This window comes from Helobdella robusta, assembly GCF_000326865.2.
Source record: "Helobdella robusta unplaced genomic scaffold HELROscaffold_60, whole genome shotgun sequence".
In the NCBI taxonomy this organism is placed as follows: Eukaryota; Metazoa; Annelida; class Clitellata; order Rhynchobdellida; family Glossiphoniidae; genus Helobdella; species Helobdella robusta.
The window spans coordinates 275061-294270 of record NW_008705331.1 but is presented as its reverse complement, the minus strand read 5'-3'; the positions used below and the strand labels follow the sequence as shown (position 1 = coordinate 294270).

Genomic DNA, 19210 nt, shown 5'->3' with positions numbered 1-19210 from the left:
ATTATGAAATTTAATTGGAAGGATATTGCATCACGTCATCATGAAGTTGACTTTTTCCCATCTTAGTGAAATTGAATCGTGGTCCCATGACGTCCGTTCCAATTCACTTCTACCAAAATTATTAATTCGATTTTATTTAATAGCTGGAAAACATAAAAACCGGCTGATAAAATGATGAAAGGAAAGAATAGATGAATAAATAAACAAATAAATAAACCATTTTTGTCTTTTTATATTTTTATTTTAAAAATGCAATTTAAACTTAAAAATTTGTTTTGCTTTGTTGATCAATAATGCAAACTTTCAGAAACTTTTCTTATGCATTCGCCATTTGAAGAGAGGTCGTGGGGGTTTGAACGCGGAACATTCACTTTTGATTGATGACTATGCTACTTAGTTCGTCTCAAACCTTTCCACTCCGAGTTTGTTTGAAAAAATTTATTTTTAGAAAATATTTTTGTTTGAAAAAATGTTTTTTTCATTATTTTCATCAATTCACGGCAATTATAAATATGTATTCAGACGTGTAGATAAGAGATTATGCGTAGAGCCAGCACTGGCGATCCGTATTGAAACAAACATGTGCAAACAAACTTTAATTCTGAATGCATCATGTTTAGGCGAGAGATATGCATCACATTGCATATAAATACAACGGACATGTTTGTGTGCTTTGTAACTGTGTTAACAAATGGTCGATACATTTCTGACATGAAAGAAAAGAAAAGAAAAATACGATAACCCCAAATGTAGGCGCGATCGAGTAAAAATTGTTTGCACAAACTGAAGAACGCATCTGTTAGCCATATCTGCTTTGCAATGTAAAAAAATTTCAATTTGACAGAGTAAGGAAGAAGAAACGAGGTGACGTTAAGTTGGAGATGGTGCGTGCAAGCTGGCGTGTACGCCATCTTTATTGCAGTTTGTTTCCTTCGCGCATTTGTAGCGGGTCTGCACAGCACATGTGTCCGGAGCAGCACAACCGCACTAACATGCTGCTGATGTAAAATGGAAAAAAATAATCATTTGGATGTGTGCCTGTGCATGTTTAAAATAGATTTTTTTATACTGAATATTCCTACAAAAGTTTTTCATAGATAAATGAAAAAACGAATGAATATTTATTAACTGAAACAGATTTGTAATTTTTATCTTTCTAAAACACAGAGACCGAATAAAATAGTGACCTACCGTGAGTCCTGGAGATCCACTTGGATGTGGCCCAGCGAACTGTCGCTCTGCAGTGTGCCGGTATTGAACTCAACTCGTTGTCCTTCGTCATGCGGTTAAAAATATTATTACATTCCTGCTCTAACTATTTTAAATTAATTTAAATAGAAAATATTCAATCTAATCTGAAAACCCGAAAAATAAATTCGATTTAGCACAATAAATACCAGAACAAGAAAATATTAATCTAGAGTGCCCAAAACACTGAACATGATATATTGAATGCAATTAGGAAAGTTCGCAGGCCAAACAATAGCAAATATGAGGTCAAAAGCAGGACATGCAAGCGTGGGTTGCTTTAAAGTATGTATCTACGCATAAACATTTATTCTAGAAATCATTTAATCCTGCCAATGATTCAAGAGTACAATGTACATGATTGAGCTTATTTAATTTGTTTAATCACCTGATGGCACCTGCCGTTTCTCATTAATTTCATCATGTATTGTTTGTATATAATGATATGAAACACGCAAGCAAGACAATGATGAATGTATGGCACAATTTGTTTGCTGCTGGATTTATATTCGCGGTGTTGCTTTGCATTTATGATTTGATAAGTAATAAAAAACGAACTTGATCTGGATTGAAGAGGTCGAGAGAGGGCGGGCAGTAATGGTCGAGGTGCGAAGTTGATGAAGGCGTCGTCGCAAGTTTCAAAAGTGGAGGAAATATGATTTGCTGTTCATCTTTGAAATGTGGCTGCTGGTGTTGCTGCTGCTGCTGTTGGTGTTGTTGGTGTTGTTGTTGCTGCTGTTGGTGTTGTTGGTGTTGTTGCTGGTGTTGGTGTTGCTGCCTTTGCTTAACAATATCGTAGTTGTACTCGTCATCTTTGTTATCTGGAAAGTCATTGGACGTGTCGACAACAGTTACACTTACTTGGTTGTCCGAGTTTGATTCGGGCACTTTGGCATCGTCGGTTAATTGGTTGAAATCTTCAAATTGATTACTGGAACCGTGTCGAACAGAATGATCGTTATTATTTAAAATTCTACTGTCAGAAGCTGAAGAATATTTTCGACCACTTGTGACCGATGAAGCCGCTGCCAGTGCTGCATAACTTTCGTTACGTTTTGCCCGCTCAACGGCTTCTTTTCTTTTTTGAATTTTCTCTTTGCGCATCTGTTCTTTGTAATACCCGGCGAAATTACTTACAATTATTGGTATGGGTAAGGCAATGACCAAGACACCACTGACGCAACAAGCGGCACCGACCAACTTGCCCCACGGAGTCCTCGGATACACGTCACCGTAACCAACTGTTGTCATGGTGATAGCTGCCCACCAGAATGCTCCTGGAATGCTAGTGTAGACGGTGTCCTTTTCGTCTTTTTCGGCAAAATAAGCTAAACTTGAAAAAACCAAAATTGAAATAGCTAAAAACATAACCAGCAAACCTAGCTCTTTATAACTTTGCTGTAAAGTGTAACCCAAAGATTGTAGACCCGTCGAGTGCCGAGCCAGTTTAAGTATTCGTAATATTCGCATGATTCGAAACACCTGTACAACTTTTCTGACGTCGTGGATTTGTTCCGAGCCTTCACTCGATTCGCCTAAGAACAGTGACACGTAGTAGGGTAGAATGGCGAGAATGTCGATAATATTCAGCGTTCCTTTGAAAAACTTGCACTTGCTTGGTGACGACCAGAGACGAACGGTGAACTCCAGAGTGAACCAGGCAATGCATATTGTTTCCAACATCAGCAGGTGGCCGTTGTCCACCGGGTGACCTTCCTCGTTCTTCCACTGGATGGTCGGTAGTGTGTTGATGGTCAGCCCGATCGTTGAGGCCACTACAAACAAGATTGACACTATCGCTACAACCTGACAGGTGATGGTGGTGTCGTTACTTTGAAATAATTCCACCAAATGTTTATGTATGTGAATACATATCATGGAAACAATAACGAACAGTGAAATAGTTGGAAATAACTGGCATTCAGTTTGAAAATATTAAATACCATCTTTAAGAATGACGAAGAAAAAGAAATGTAACATCTAATCAAATTCTTGTCAGCGCATCAAAATAAAAATCTCGTATATACGCAACTCGTACAACAAAAAACGCATGTGTTTTAAATATGAAAGTACGTATGGTATCATACATTTAATAGTATGCAACGAGCTCTGTAGTTTTCTCGGGATATGCATACATGTAACTGTACATGAGTGTGTGCAAGTGTACACGTGTGTATGGATGTTTGTATGCATTGTTGTTTGTGTGTAAATTTTTGTATTGTATATGTCTGTTCTTTTTGTACAATTGTATGCTTTTGTGTTTATAAAAATGTACAAAGAAGTCATGCATAGCGATGTACGCAAATATGTGTACGTATGTGTGTGTACATTTTTGAGTATAGATATGTGTGTGTGTACTGCGTGTATGTTGGTGTATGTGGTGTATGTACGAATAAATAAATATGAACTTCTTGTTGTCTGTTGTTGTCTATTCGGCTCCAAATAAGCCCTATTCTAGTGACAATTAATTGCTGTACCGTCCATGCCTTGCCTGTCGATGAAATGTTATTCTTCTGTTTAGTTGGATGTATGTAGTCGTATTCAGATTGTTGTTTTAGGATTGTTTCTGTTTGAATTTTTTAGTTGTATCTCTTTATGTCCTTGACTCCAAACATCAAACCATGGTTCAAAAAACATTACTTAGCACAATTTTTTAAATATATTACATAAAGGTTTTTAGCTTGGGTTTGGTTTTATATAGATACATTCAAGTTTTGGCTGCAGTTACAATTTATAAGAACGTTGTTAGGTTTTACTAACTCGATTTTATTGGTCGCAGATGCGAAAATTGTGTTTTTTTTCTTGCTGCAAAATAATGTGACTGACTCATTAACATTAAATAGTGCTAATAACAAAATGCTTATTTGTCATCATATATCATGTAATTACTTCAATTTCAAGGCTATTTTTAATGAAAAGATCATTATTTTCTGAAAATTTTAATGAAATTAAAAACATCGATGAAATATTTATGTACAAATTGTTAAACCAGGAGGAAAATTTCAACGTTATGTAAAAAAATTAGTACATGTATCAACATCAAGTAACATCAAGTAACATATGTATATTACAAATATTAAAAACTTTTATAAAAAAATTTTCATTGAAAGTATTAACCAAAAAAAATGGCAGTGCAAACGAAAAAGAAAATTGAATTATTAATCCATCTCTAATGGACATCGAAGCTGGTGCTAATTATTTCTAATGTATTTCACGCACTCCTAATTAAACCACACTGAAACATTAGAGCATGCAGTAGTAGTGAATAATTAACTAACACACCGGCCAGCTAATGACGAAAAAAAAATGATCGACATTCCATCAAACGAATAAATGAAAAATCGGAAAAATTCGAACTGGAGGCAGTGCATGTCTGAAAGTCGTAAAACGCATCGCTGGATGATACCATTCACGTCACTAAAATATTATCAATGGCCCATAAGCACTCGATTACCATAAATATATAAAAACATTTATAGCGCTGCATTGATTCCACTGCTGGCTGAAACGAAGAAAAAACAAATTCTATGTTGTGTGATTTTTGTTGATGTTATTTGGTTAATGTCATTTTTTTTGTTGGTGTATTCAAAACTTCCATTTTAAAAATTTTCAATATTTATGCTCCGTTTCGAGCACGGCGCACTCAATAATTGAGTTAGAAAAAATTAGACGGTGGGTAGCAGCAATATTTGAGAATCTATGAAGATTGCCTTAATCTGAATTTTTACCGTACAGTGTGGCAAACATTTGCGTTTGGTTTCAAGTAGACAATATTATCGACCTCTAAAGGAAGATTTGTTATCAATGCAAAAACTTATAGCCCCAGAAATAGTATTTAAATCAATTCTTTTCGACTTTGCTTCTCTTATCAACATTTTTCCTAATCCATTGACCAAAAGACTGGGATCATTTACACGTGTAAATCCTTTATATTGAATTATTTTTAATTTAAGAATAAATTTTTATTGTATTATTTTTCAATAATTAATTATTTAAATTAAAAAATATACCAACTTTGTTGCTAAGCTAACCAAGCTAATATAATTATCAGAGAAAATGTTGGAGCCAGCCGAAACGTATGTTGCTTGCGGTCCATCAAATTTACAGATGGCATCATCACAAGTAACAGCCACGCCAACGACAGCTTCAACTACTAACTCAACAAATTCGGCAGCAGTGTCGTCAACTATTTCACTCAGAAAACCCCAAAAATCAAGAAACTTTTCAGACCTGTATGCAAAATTTAAATCATACAAAAGAGCGAGAGGTAATGTTTTTATGAAACATCGAAGCAACAACACTGAAAACAACGACTACCAGGGCAACTTCTTCAGTAGCAGCAGCAACCATGATATCCACAACAATTTCAGCAGCATGTTGAATGAAAGTGGAAATGATGATTTCTACCTGGAAGCGAGAATCCTCGATACAATTGATGAAATTTCCATTATTGGGTGGGAAGCATTTTAGTAATATTTTGACAGTGATTATTTATAATTTTTAATTATTGAATTGTTGCTAAAATTCAGTTTTCGCCATTGCGTCGACACCAATCGCTCCCTGTTGAACAGACTCATGTGGACCAGCCTCATCCTCACAGGATTCATTCTGGCAGTTTACCAGATCAACGATCGCATCGTCCATTACTTCTACTACCCAACCAGCGCAGAGATCGACGTCGTCCCATCGCAAAATATGACCTTCCCACGCGTCACTGTCTGCAATGACAACTACATCAAATATTCAAGCGCCGAAGCATTAGGTTGGCTTTATTAATATTTTCTATTTCTTCAAAGTTTTTTGAGTTTCAAATTAATTTTTTTTAAATTAGTCATTTCAATTCAATTGTTTTCTTCTGAATGTAATTTTATCATACTGTAAAACATTGAATATTTCACAAAACTTTCAACCGTTCAAACAACACGCGACAACTGGAAGGCCTGGTGGAATATTACAAACAGTTTATGAGTCCGTTTGTCGTTGGTCCTGTCAATGAGAGCAAGATGGTCATCAACATTCCAACTCTGACCAACGCATCAGAAGTCATTGAAAAGAGGAAGTTTCTGTCGCCAGGGATGGAGCAAATGATACTCGTGAGAAATTTTCATATACCTTTGTTTGTTTGTTTGTTTGTTTGTTTGCGCCAGAATGGAAAAATTCGTTGGTAGTTGGTTATAAATCTTTTTGGCTGTGCATACGTATAAACAATTAGGTTTTCTCAAATTCCTATTATGGCATATTTAAATGGAACCCAAATCTTTTGCAGTGTTACTGGAATGGCTCACCGTGTCCTGATAATTTCGTGGACATGGAGTTCACCAACCTCGGACAGTGTCTCTACATCAGCCCAAGTGATATGCTGTGTATAAATAAATAGGGGCGTTCTATTAGCAATCTTTATAATGATAAACAACTGAGAAGCATTAAGCTAAATTGTAACAAAAATTTAAAAAAAATTAGTTTTAATTTATATTAAGTTGTGCTACTTTGTTTACTAAAATCTTTTAATAGGAAAAAGACATTTTTATGTGACCCGTCCTGGAGCCATGTTGGGAATAATGTTTATCCTGGATGCTAATCAGTCTGAGTATTTCATACAACCAAGTACTTCGGCTGGTTACAGGGTAATGTCAACCAATTTTTTTCAAATAATTTGTTTGGTTCAATTTTTCTAGAAACTTCTAAAGAATGAATCACAAAAGCCAAATGAGTAATGGAAGCTTAACAACGAAGTGACGTGTCGATGTTGTATTTGTTCAGGTCTTGCTGCACGAACCTAATGAACCACCCCGCATGATGGAGTTAGGGTTCAAAGTTCACCTAGGTCAATCCATCAACCTCGCTATATCCGTTACTAACGTTTGTTTTTGTGCAAATATTTCCTTGTATAAATTGTTTTTTAAACATCTATGCGTTTTTTGTTAACATAGTTGGAACATTTTCTGACAGATATCGAGACAGAAACCTCCGTACGGATCGTGCACTGATGAAGAAGATTACAACCAGGTGGATTGCCAGTGGAAGTGCCTCAATAAGGAGATCGTCAAAAATTGTAGCTGCAGACCTATTTATATGAAAGGTTCATATTTCACAACTTTGATAAATTATAAATTTAAAAATATAGAAAAACATGTGTTCAACATTTTTCAAACTGAAAGCTATCGGCAATGAAAACGTGTGCGATTATTACGAAGAAAGAAAGTGCGCTGACGTTGTTATAGACGACTTCTACCTTAAAAAATCAAGTGGAGACATTTTTTGCAACTGTCCCCCTGCTTGCAATGAAATAACTTACCAGACCTCCGTCACTGGATCTAACTTTGGACAAAATTTCGTGGAATATTTAACTAAAGTTTTTTCGCACTCTTACGAGCATGTTATGGAGAACCAAATATTCTTATATATTTACTTAAGCAGCATGCAGTACACAAAGCTGGTGACAACGGAAGAATATTCAGTGATGTCACTATTGAGCGATCTTGGTGGAGCACTCGGACTCATCTTGGGTTCAACTTTTCTTACAGTTATAGAAATCGTTGAATTGTTCATTGATTTCATCGTTTATGGCTACGCTAAGAGGAATGAGTATGTGGACAAGAACAGGGGGAAGAAAAGTTTTTATGAAAAGGCAGGCAGATTTTTCAGGGCAACGGTAAAAAAGTTTGAGAAGCGAACCAAGAGTAAAGAAAAAATAGAGCCGTATGTTGTATACGTTGAATAGACGGTTGGAGCATGTACCGTACACACACACGGTATGCCACCCCAGACGGTTTAAAAATCAATATAAATGTCAACAAATGTTTATGTTTAAAAATATTTACATGTTTTTTTAAGTTTTCAAATTTTTGCTTCGTGTAGAACGTATTGATGTTTTCAATTGTGCTGCTTGTATTTTGACAATATTGTTAAAAATTTACCCAGAATTTTTTATTAAATTGTGATCATTTAAATGAGAAATAATAATCTATTTGTTTTGCATTTTGAATCAGAAGTAAACTTAATATTTACAAACGATCAAGAAAGACCGAACATAAAATCCTAAACAGTGACAACTTCACAACATCACGACATATTGACAGTGTTACTATATAGTTAACAACCGGAGTGTAGGTAGGAGGGTAGTCACATTTTCGATGTCGATTGCGCCAATTACATTGTTTCAACTATATGGCATCTAATTGCTCCGTTCCTCTGTTATTATTTATTCAGTTGTTTTTTAGTGAGAGCTCTATTTGATGTGGCGTCATATGACCCACAAAACGATTTTTAGCAATAAATTGAACAGTGTTATCCACGTTAAAATCCCATGGGGGACGTGTGTTAACGAACAAATATTATCGTAATTAATGACAACACATCAATTTGAATGTTATCATTAGATGGAATGATGTTTTATACAAACTGTCAATTGTTATCGACATTTCTGAAAGGTTGCTCAGAAATACGAATTAACGTTTCCCGCCATTTAATTTCAGATGTATAAAACCTGTGTTTTTTGTATTGGTGCGCTTCTAAATTAAATTCTCTCGGCAAATTTGATTAAAAAATGCTTTAAAATGAAATAAATTTATTGAACTAGTGACGATAAGCGATTGTTAATGTTGAAACTTCATTCAAAATGGAAAAATTTTCGTATGTTATCAACTCTCAAATTCGTCCGACAGACAGGAGAGCCGCGCTGCCAAACAATCCCTCAACAGTCACAGAGGCATTCACCAACACTGCAACTGGCCCAACAACAACAACACAAAATTTCATAAACACAGCTGGTAGCAACCAAAACAACTTAGCAACACCAAAAAGTTCTGAAGATGAAAAACAGAGAACAAAACCGTATAATAAGTTTAAAATGTATAAGAGGTGGGGTGGGGAGAAGAATTTGAACGCTGGAAATAATCTCGAGGACTTCATTCTCGAGGCGAAATTGATGGATTCTTTCGACGAAATTTCAATTATAGGGTGAGTTTTGAAATTTTTTTATTAAAACATGTTTTAGTCGGTTACAATTGTTGTTAATAAAACCGAATTTCTGTTGGTTTTTTTTACGTTAACCATTTTGTCCAGCTTGAAAGGATAATTAACAAGAAATATTTAATTTAGGAACATTTTTCTCTTTAAAAATTACACTACTAGACTACCAGGCCCCTGGTTCAATTGAAGAAAAAAAAAGTTATATTAATTTTTTAAATAAAAAATTTGAAATTATTCCCACAAGGATGAAACATTGCATAGATTCCAATCGCTCAACGACGAATCGAATTTTGTGGGCCACTCTCATCGTCTGCGCATTCTGTGTAGCGGTCTACCAAATCAACGACCGCATCGATCACTACTTCATCTATCCTACCGCCACAGAAATTGACATCACATCTTCACAGAGCATGAATTTTCCTCAAGTCACCATCTGCAGCAATAACTACATCAAGAGGTCATCCGCTCAAAAATTGAGTGAGTTACAACGCAACCTGTATGCATGGAAACATAATTATATATATACATTTACATGTGTATATACATCTATACACATACTCATATCATTCTCTATCCTCATTAATGTTACTATCGAGTCGACATTAACTCAAACTAATTTCAGTAAACCAGTTAATTAACCTTTAAAACCAAAATTTGTAGCAAGCAAACGATACGCCATCATATTCTTTTTCTCTTTGCAGATTGATTTTAAAATAACGTTGAAAACTGTTGATAAAAATATATGTAATCATTCAGGGATCATCAACCGTTCAACTTACTAACTTGCAAAATAACTATCAATCAGATTTAGTGGATTACTTCAAGCAGTTTATGTTCCCGTACGTAATGAGAATACCAGATGAGAGCCAGATAAAATATCACCCCGCTAAACCGGCCAACAACACGGAGCTCATTAAAATGAGACAAATCCTGTCACCTGGCATAGAACAAATTTTCAATGTAGAGCTCTGGTTATGTTAATAAATTAAACAAAAAGTATTGTTCAACAAAAGCTTTTTTTCTAATTTAATTTCAAAATGAAAATTCAGTGCATGTGGAATGGTATGCCATGTCCAGATAATTTCATTGAGACAATCTTCACAAATTTTGGCCAATGTCTTGCCATAAACCCAAGTACCCTATTTAATATTTACGGTTTATAAAAAATTTCAATTTTTGTTTCTTTCGCTCTTACTGTATCACGTTGTCTTAAACTTTCACATTTTGGAATATTTTCAAAAAAATATTTTTTCAATATGGCAGTTTAAGAAAGTATTTTTTTAAATGTTCAAAATAACAGGAAATCAGAATCTGTCAGTAAGAAGGCCTGGTGCCATCCTGGGACTGCAGATGATTTTGTTAGCCAATCAGATGGACTATTTCATCCAACAGACTCCATCGTCTGGATTCTTTGTATGTAATTTGTTGCAGTTTCAAACAAAACCACTCAAAATTTAATAAATCAACGATAAGAACCAATTGTTCACTTTTTTCTATTTTGGGGCTTCAGTACATGCACAACACAGTTCAGTAAAATTCATTTTAATGTGATTCATCATAAATTTTTGCCCAAGCTACTGGTGCACGAGCCAGAAGAGCCACCTCGTATGCTGGAGCTGGGGTTGAAGGTCAACCTCGGGGAAGGGGTCAATGTTGCTGTATCCGTCACTAACGTTAACATTTAACTTTTTATGTAGTGTTTTTGTTAACTTTAAATATTATCTTAAATGTTCGATTTGATATTTTTGCAATAAGAATTCATGTGGGATAACAATTATCTCATTAAATGAAAATTCGTGAATGAACATCGAAAAGATGACCAGGATGAAGAGCCCATATGGAACTTGCACGGACGAGTTGAACTACCATCCGGTCAAATGTGAATGGAAGTGTCTCGCTCAAGCGATTATCAACCGCTGTAGCTGCAGACCCATCTACATGGAAGGTAACACGTCAAAATTTATATAAAATTTAAAAATTTTTAAGAGCTTTTGATAACGCTTTAACAGCGATTGCCAACGAATCGATATGTGATTATTTTGAAGAAAAGTACTGCGCTGAAAATGTCCTAGGTGCCTACTATACCGAAATATCCAACGGAACAATTCCCTGCTCCTGTCGGCCCATGTGCAACGAAATAACTTATCAAGCCTCTGTCACCGGATCAAAATTTTCGAAAAATTTTGTATCAGTTCTAGAAGAAACATTTAATACAAGCTTCGGTTACGAATTTTTTACGGACAACTACATCTTCTTATCAGTGTACTTGAGTAGCATGCAGTACACGGAGATGACGACGGTGGAAGGATACTCGGCGATGGCACTGCTGAGTGACCTGGGAGGAGCTCTGGGACTCTTCCTCGGATCCACCCTACTGACCCTTCTCGAAGCCATCGAATTGCTGATGGATCTGTTTTTTTATGTTCTTGCCAGGAAGAAAACTCAATTGAAGAAGAAGTGTGAAAATCGTAAAGAGATGTTTAAAAATTCCAGCGTTTCCGTAGAGAATTTGAAAAAAAAGTTAGAAAGCAACAGCAGGGTTCATCCTTACGTCGAAAATATTGAATAATTTATCACTTTTAATTAATATATCCGAGATGTCATAAAACAAATTATTTTAAGTAAAATCTTAAATTATTATTTCAGATACATTTTTAACAAAAGGTTTTTTCAAAAAAAACTAATTTCACTCATTTTTTTGTTTAAATACTTTGAAAAACTACATATGTACATTGAAATTTACTCTTGCAAATTTTTGTATATCCCAAATTATTGGAATTTCAAAAAAAACTTCACGACACACCACGTCCTTTTAATTTTTGTGCGAATGTTGAAATAATTTTCCAGAACAGTTGAAAATGGTTGAAAATTATTTTTCGCTATTTTCATGAGGGATTAATATCGATGTGAACCCATAAGCTGCCATCACGCATTTACATTTATAATTATCACCGGCGGCAAATCTGACATCTCATTTACGTGCGTAGAGCGTGTGAATACGTAAAATCGTGATTCACTGCTGGAAAAAAATTGTCAGAGCAGACGGCACAATGCATGTATCAACTTTCCAAATCGAAAATAATACGCTGCTTATTGATGGAGCAATCGAGCGTGAGTGCGCGGATATGAAAATTGATCTGAACTTTGGAGATATAATTTTCCATGTCAGTCATCATTAACACTGTTACATTTGTACCCAGTTACGCGAGGGTTCACTTAAACAATGTATGTTAAATTTAATTTTGTCAGTACGTTTGAACCTTTTTTTTCAACGTTTTAACAATTTGTCGGTATGTTACTAAAACTTGCACAAATTTTATTAGCGCAAATTAAAAATATAAATAACGTACCAGTTAGCACGTGCAATGAAATGTTCATTGTGACTGCAAATGGCAGCAGATTCGTAACTGCATTAGTGGCTGCGTTAATGTTCGCCAACGATTTTTGATGCGAGCATGTTGTCGTCACTGGATACACAAACTATAAAGGCGAAAATGTGAACGCTGAACAAACATCAAGTTACCGGGACCAGAAAATGAGGCAATGCCCTAGGCAACTGCGCTAAATACAACCTTATAAACAATTTTACAAACATCTGATCCATTTTTAGCGTCACGCTGATATAATATTCTAAGTGGTGGGTAATTAAAAAAAATGGAAAAAGAATTAAAGGAGGTGATCATTGAAGATGACCAGCTAGGGAAAATTGTGAAGTTGCCATGCGTACATCCACTTGAGGCCTCCACTCTGCCTGAGATAAATAATATCAATAAGAAAATCATCAATAGGAGCCAGAGCGTTTTGTCAAAAAGTTCAGAAGGAATACGCGAGGTCAGCCCTTACAACAAATTCAGGATGTACAGAAGATGGAGACACAGACACGTTAACATTGGTGGCGATGAGGATGATGAGCAGTTCCTTCTTGAGGCCAAACTGATGGACTCCCTTGATGAAATATCTATAATCGGGTTTGTAGGATTTTTGGTTTAAAAATTTATTTTCTGAAATAAGATGCATCTCTTTTTATGGCAATTCTTTAAAACTTTAAGATGTGCTTAAATGTCATTAATAAACTGTTAAATGAATTCTAATCAATATACAACGACTCGCTCGCATTTCGTATTTTCATCTGAATCAAAATTCCTCAAACAGAATGAAGCACTGCATTGATACAAATCGCACCACGACGAACCGCGTAATGTGGGCACTCCTCATCTTGGTGGCACTGGGCCTCCTACTCTATCAAATCAACGAACGCGCGCTTTATTTCTTCAGCTACCCCACCACCACAGAGATGGACATCGTGTCATCTCAAAACATGACCTTCCCTCAAATCACCATCTGCAACAATAACATCATCAAATACTCGGCCGCTTCAGAATTAGGTACTTTCAGATTATTCATTCTTCAGTTTTTTTTCTATTCATTATAAATCGTTAAAAATTTTTTTCACGAGTTTCTCATTTGTTTTATTTAAAATTTTACAGAATTTGTTTTAACTTAATACAAAAATTTTGGTGAGTTGGAATGCCCAGACTGACAAAAAAAACTTGTACCTATGACTTTATAATGAGCATTTTTGCATGAATGCTTGTTCGTACGCTTTTTAAATGTAAAAACTTTGTCCTTCATATTCACAATTTAGTAACATATTTATTCATTTGATTGTAGGTTTAGTGGAATATTTCAAGCAGTTTATGCCCCCCTATGTGATGGAGTATTTCAACTCTAACAATGTAAACAACTACCCCTCGAAACTTACAAACCAGACTCAGATAGTTTCAGTTAGAAAATCTCTATCACCGGGACTGGAACAGATTTATTATGTTATTAATTTTCTCTAATTAATTTCAAAAATAATTTACTCTTTTTTACGAATATTCTATTTTACAAACATTTCATAAATTAAAATTTAATCAAATTCAATTGAAGTGCGTTTGGAACGATGATAGATGCAAGAAAAATTTTGTGACGACAACCTTCACAAACGTTGGACAATGCCTTGTTATTAATCCAAGTATTTTCATCATCTCCTAAATATATTTACAGGAATTTTTTCCAAATTATTAATGAAGCCAAAGATTTTTCATCGATTAAAAAAATTTTCCATTTTTGAATGGTACCACTTATTAGCATTTAAAAATTATAAAATCCCAACACAGGAAAGCAGAATTATTTCGTGAGCAGACCGGGAGCAACGCTGGGACTGCAGATTCTCCTCGACGCCAACCAGTCCGATTACTTCATACAGCAGAATCCATCGGCTGGATTCATGGTCTTGTGTTATACAATACAATACAATACAATACATACAATACAATACAATACATACAATACATACAATACATACAATACAATACATACAATACAATACAATACAATACATACAATACAATACAACGCAATGCAATGCAATACAATACAATACCATTTATTTGCTAATTAATAAATAAAGGTCAATAAAAGTTTATATTTTAAGAAATACGCCATGACCCATTTTTACTCTGTTCATGCCTGTCAGTTTTTTTTTACAAAAAGTTTGCGAAACGGTAACGCAGGTTCTAGTCCACGACCCGGAAGAGCCTCCGCGTATGATGGAACTGGGGTTCAAGGTCAATCTCGGTGAAGCGGTCAACATTGCCATATCAGTCACCAACGTTATTTGAAGTTTTTGAAATTCTGATTTTCCATATTTTATATTATCTTTAAGATAACACCATAAAATAACTGTATATATGAAAATGTTCGATAAATATCTGATGAATTTTACTTAATTCGATTATCGTTGCAACTTGAAGTTTTGAGTCAAACTTGTACTTAAAAGACAACCAGAATGGAGAGTCCGTACGGATCGTGTACGAGTGAACTGGACTACCACCCAGTCAAATGCGAGTGGAAGTGCCTCGCGCATGTCATCGTGGACAGCTGTAGCTGCAGACCCATCTACATGGAAGGTTGCTTCTTAAACCTTTCCATTTTATTTAAACTAACTTACAATACTAACCTCAGCTATAGGCAACGAATCGATATGCAAATACTATGATGAGAAAAGCTGCGTGGAAAAGATAATCAGTTCGTACTATGCTGGAAAATCAAATGGTTCATCTCCCTGCTACTGCCCGCCGTTGTGCAACGAAATAAGTTACCAAACTTTTGTAACAGGGTCAAAATTTGGAAAAAATTTTGTATCAGTTTTAATAAACAGTACATTTTTGAATAGAACATATGAATATTCGATGGAGAATTTCGTTTACTTACAAATCTACTTAGGCAGCATGCAGTATACGAAGATAACAACGGTGGTAGGCTATTCATTTGTGGCCCTTTTAAGCGATATAGGCGGAGCGCTAGGCTTGCTACTGGGTTCAACCATGTTAACCACCCTAGAAATGTTCGAATTGTTTTTGGATTTGCTGTTTTACGTCATTGCAAAGCACAAACTTAAAGTCAAAATGTGGAAAAGTCGTAGAATGGCTGCCGCGAAATTGGTTAACGGCGCCATTCATATATCTGGAAACAAGCTTTGTTACAGAGATAAGGTTTATCCACACGTAGAATAAAGCCCATGCGCCCGCCCAACAAGCACTCTGTGATAAAACTTTTTGTATCGATACTTTCGTAATGATACTTTCGTAATGATACATTTGTAATGATACATTTATAATTATACGTTTGTAATCATACATTTGTAATGATGTTTTCATAATGATACATTTGTAATGATACTTTCTTAATGATACATTTGTGTTGACGTTTTAGTAATGATACATTTGTAGTGATACTTTCGTTATGATACTTTTGTAATGATACATTTATATAAAATTGATAAATTAATGATTTGATGTTAATGTACAGACTAATTTAAGCTCTTTAAAACTGACTTCGCGAAGAAACGCTTAATTTTACAAATTTTTCAAAAGTTTGTTTTGACAAAAGTTAGCTAGTTGGTCTTACATTCTATTCCAGTTGAAAATTTACATTCAAAATAAAAAAAATTAGGTTGATAATTTAGTAAGTATAAAAATATTTAAGAAGGAACAAAGAAAAAATATAAAAATTATGAATAATATATTTTAATTTTTATATTAATAAATAAAACGAATAATAGTAAAAAAAATAAGTTGAAATGATCCAAGATAAGCTAGCATGTTCAGTAATCCTATTTTTGTACAGAAAAAAAGTTAGAATTTTCTTACGTGGAATCAGAAGTATTCCATGCTTTATTGCATAAATGTCCAACAACATGGTTACAATATTTTCAATATTTTTTTTTCATTTTACGATTATTCTTGCTTTTTTTAGATTTTAAAGATTCAATTACTCTCGTTAATAGTTTAATTTTATTAAATAAATTTTCTTTTTTTTTATTTTTAATTAAAAGATCTTTTATTAAGATAATTAAGAGATCTTTTAACATTTGAAATTATGTAAATTATTCATTTGCCTAAATCAGAATATCAGGAGCGAGTGTTTATGAAACCTAGAGTGTGTCTTGCGTTAATTCGTACAACTTTATACGTGCTGAGTGCCTGCATCGTCAAAACCTTGGAAAATTTATCAAGACAAATTTCGACCCAGTTATACTGGAAGAATAAGGTTTAGGCGTACAAATTCTTATCTAAACGTCCAATCATTTAAACATTTCATTCACTTATTCGTAGTCTTACATTTTAATTCCTTCCTTCATTCGTTTATTCCTTTTTCATTCATTCATTCGTTCGTTAGCTCATTAATGCATTTTTTATCGATCCGGCTTCTGTAAAAGAATTTAATGTCAAAAGTCAATGCAGAGGGATGTTCGCGTACGTTTGCATCTCTCTTTCTCTCTCTCTCTCTCTCTCTCTCTCCCTTTCTCTCCTCGATTTTTTCATTGTTAATTTTTCAATTTCTATGTTCTATTCATTAATTTAGATGTTGTTGCTGGGATATGGGTTCTTCTTTTTTTTATCTACGTCAACCACATCCAAAAAATGGCTGATGTTCTAATCATATTTATATCGTTGTTGTTACATTTTAAAAACCCATTTAAACTTTTTCCAACTTTAATCATTATCATTATTCTTTTTCTTTTTAATAAAATATACTATAATTAATTAACTTGTGGCGTTCTATATATATTCCCCTTAAGTTTATAAGTATTCTTACCATCACACGCAGCTTTACAATCAATATCCCGGCCTAACTTATCATCGTCATTCTGTATGTATATATTATTATCTATACCATTATTATTATTATCATTACTATTATTATCATTATTATTATTATTACTATCATAATAACCCATTATTATATTTATTATTATTTTTATTATTAATGTTTTGACGTCATTGTATCAATGCGGTCTTGATTTATTGAACTTCTTTGCGGAGGTTATTTTTGTCTCCCGACATAATGCAACTTAGATATGCCTGGAGTCGATGTTGTTGTTTGCAATTGTTGTAGTTGCTGTTGTTGTTGATGTTGTTGTTGTTGATGTTGTTTGTATGTTGCTATTCATGTTGTCTACTTGGTACTACTATTAAATAGAATTTACATACACTTTTCACCAATGACAAACTCCTACCTGATCAAGTAGTCTATTGACGTGGGGGAGTGTGAATACACAACAAACACACAAATATATCTGTTTTTATTAAGAAATATTAATGCATTTTCAGCTTTGATCGTTGTATATGTATGTATATATAAATATTGATATAGAATGTACATATTTTTGAGAAAAAGCTTTATAACAGTATCCACCCATCCGTGGATTTAGACTGTAAACAACTTCGACAAAGTTTGATGACGGTACAAATGTCTTTTATATTTTTATGCTCTGCAAAGCCATTAATCGCCAGCAGGGTGCAATGATAAGCATATGACGATGTTTGAGTGTGTGTGTGTGTGCGTGTACGTGTGTGTGTGTGCGCGTGTGTGTGTATGTGTGTGTATGTGTGTGTGTGTGTGTGTGTGTGTGTGTGTGTGTGTGTGTGTGTGTGTGTGTGTGGTGTGTGTACACCTATCTAGGGAAATGTATCAATCAGAGTTCCACAGTGCTCTGGCATCCAGCGTTTGCATGCAATCTCAAACGTACAGCCTATACGTAGACCTGATGCGTACATCTGTATATGTGCATATGTCTGTATACAAAGATGTGTATGTATGTGTGTATGTATGTATGTATGTATGTATGTATGTATGTATGTATGTATGTATGTATGTATGTATGTATGTATGTATGTATGTATGTGTGTGTGTGTGTGTGTGTGTGTGTTTGTTTGTTATTGTGTATATTAGCGTGCGCTTACGTGTCCTTGAATGTGCGTGTGATGAATGGCGTTGCCTTATCTAAACGTCATTTTTTGGTGGAAATTTGACATTTTTGTAAAAAAATCAGATGGTGTTGTCAAATGGACTTTGTCAAAAAATACAAAATTTTATTAAAAATTTTCTATTTCATGCATTTTATTTTAGTAATGTAAATATTGTGCAAACGAAATGATTTTTTGGTTAACTCGATGCAATTTTTTTTAACAAAAATTCTCTCATTAAATTTTTTTAATTGCAGCACCTGTTCAGCATCTGCAGATATTTATATAGAAATATTTTTCAGGAAAAAAAAAACTCTTGAACATGGGAACGTGTTCCCGATTTTTATATTGCAAGTAAGCATACAATGTGAATAAAAAAAACAAAAACAAACATCATTCAAAGAGATGCACATACACGTACAAGCATAAACAAGCAACCAGATATAGCGATGAATTAAAACTCAACTCAGAGGAGATAGCTTGATATGGTTGGCCATTCTCCTGAAATTTCACAACATTTATCTTTCTACATTTTTTTTGGTTTGCTAAACTTTTATAACATGCCGTCGTTATCGTCTTAGAGTAAAATTTGTATTTGAGTGATTGTATCAATAACATGAATAATGTTTTAAAATGCTTGTCAATGGTTGGTTGGTTGATTGGTTGGTTGGTTGGTTGGTTGGTTGGTTGGTTGG

At 34.3% G+C, this 19210-nt stretch overlaps 1 protein-coding gene across 1 annotated transcript in view; it reads right to left on the bottom strand.

Annotated features, from left to right (window-relative positions):
- Positions 1-2289: 2289 nt before the first annotated feature.
- Positions 2290-19210, bottom strand: part of HELRODRAFT_87727 (hypothetical protein) — a gene marked incomplete at both ends in the record, with an annotated part of 24294 nt that continues 7373 nt past the window's right edge. The window contains one exon of the mRNA XM_009029516.1: positions 2290-3054. Coding sequence (XP_009027764.1) covers positions 2290-3054 — 765 coding nt within the window. The remainder of the gene's footprint in view (positions 3055-19210) is intronic.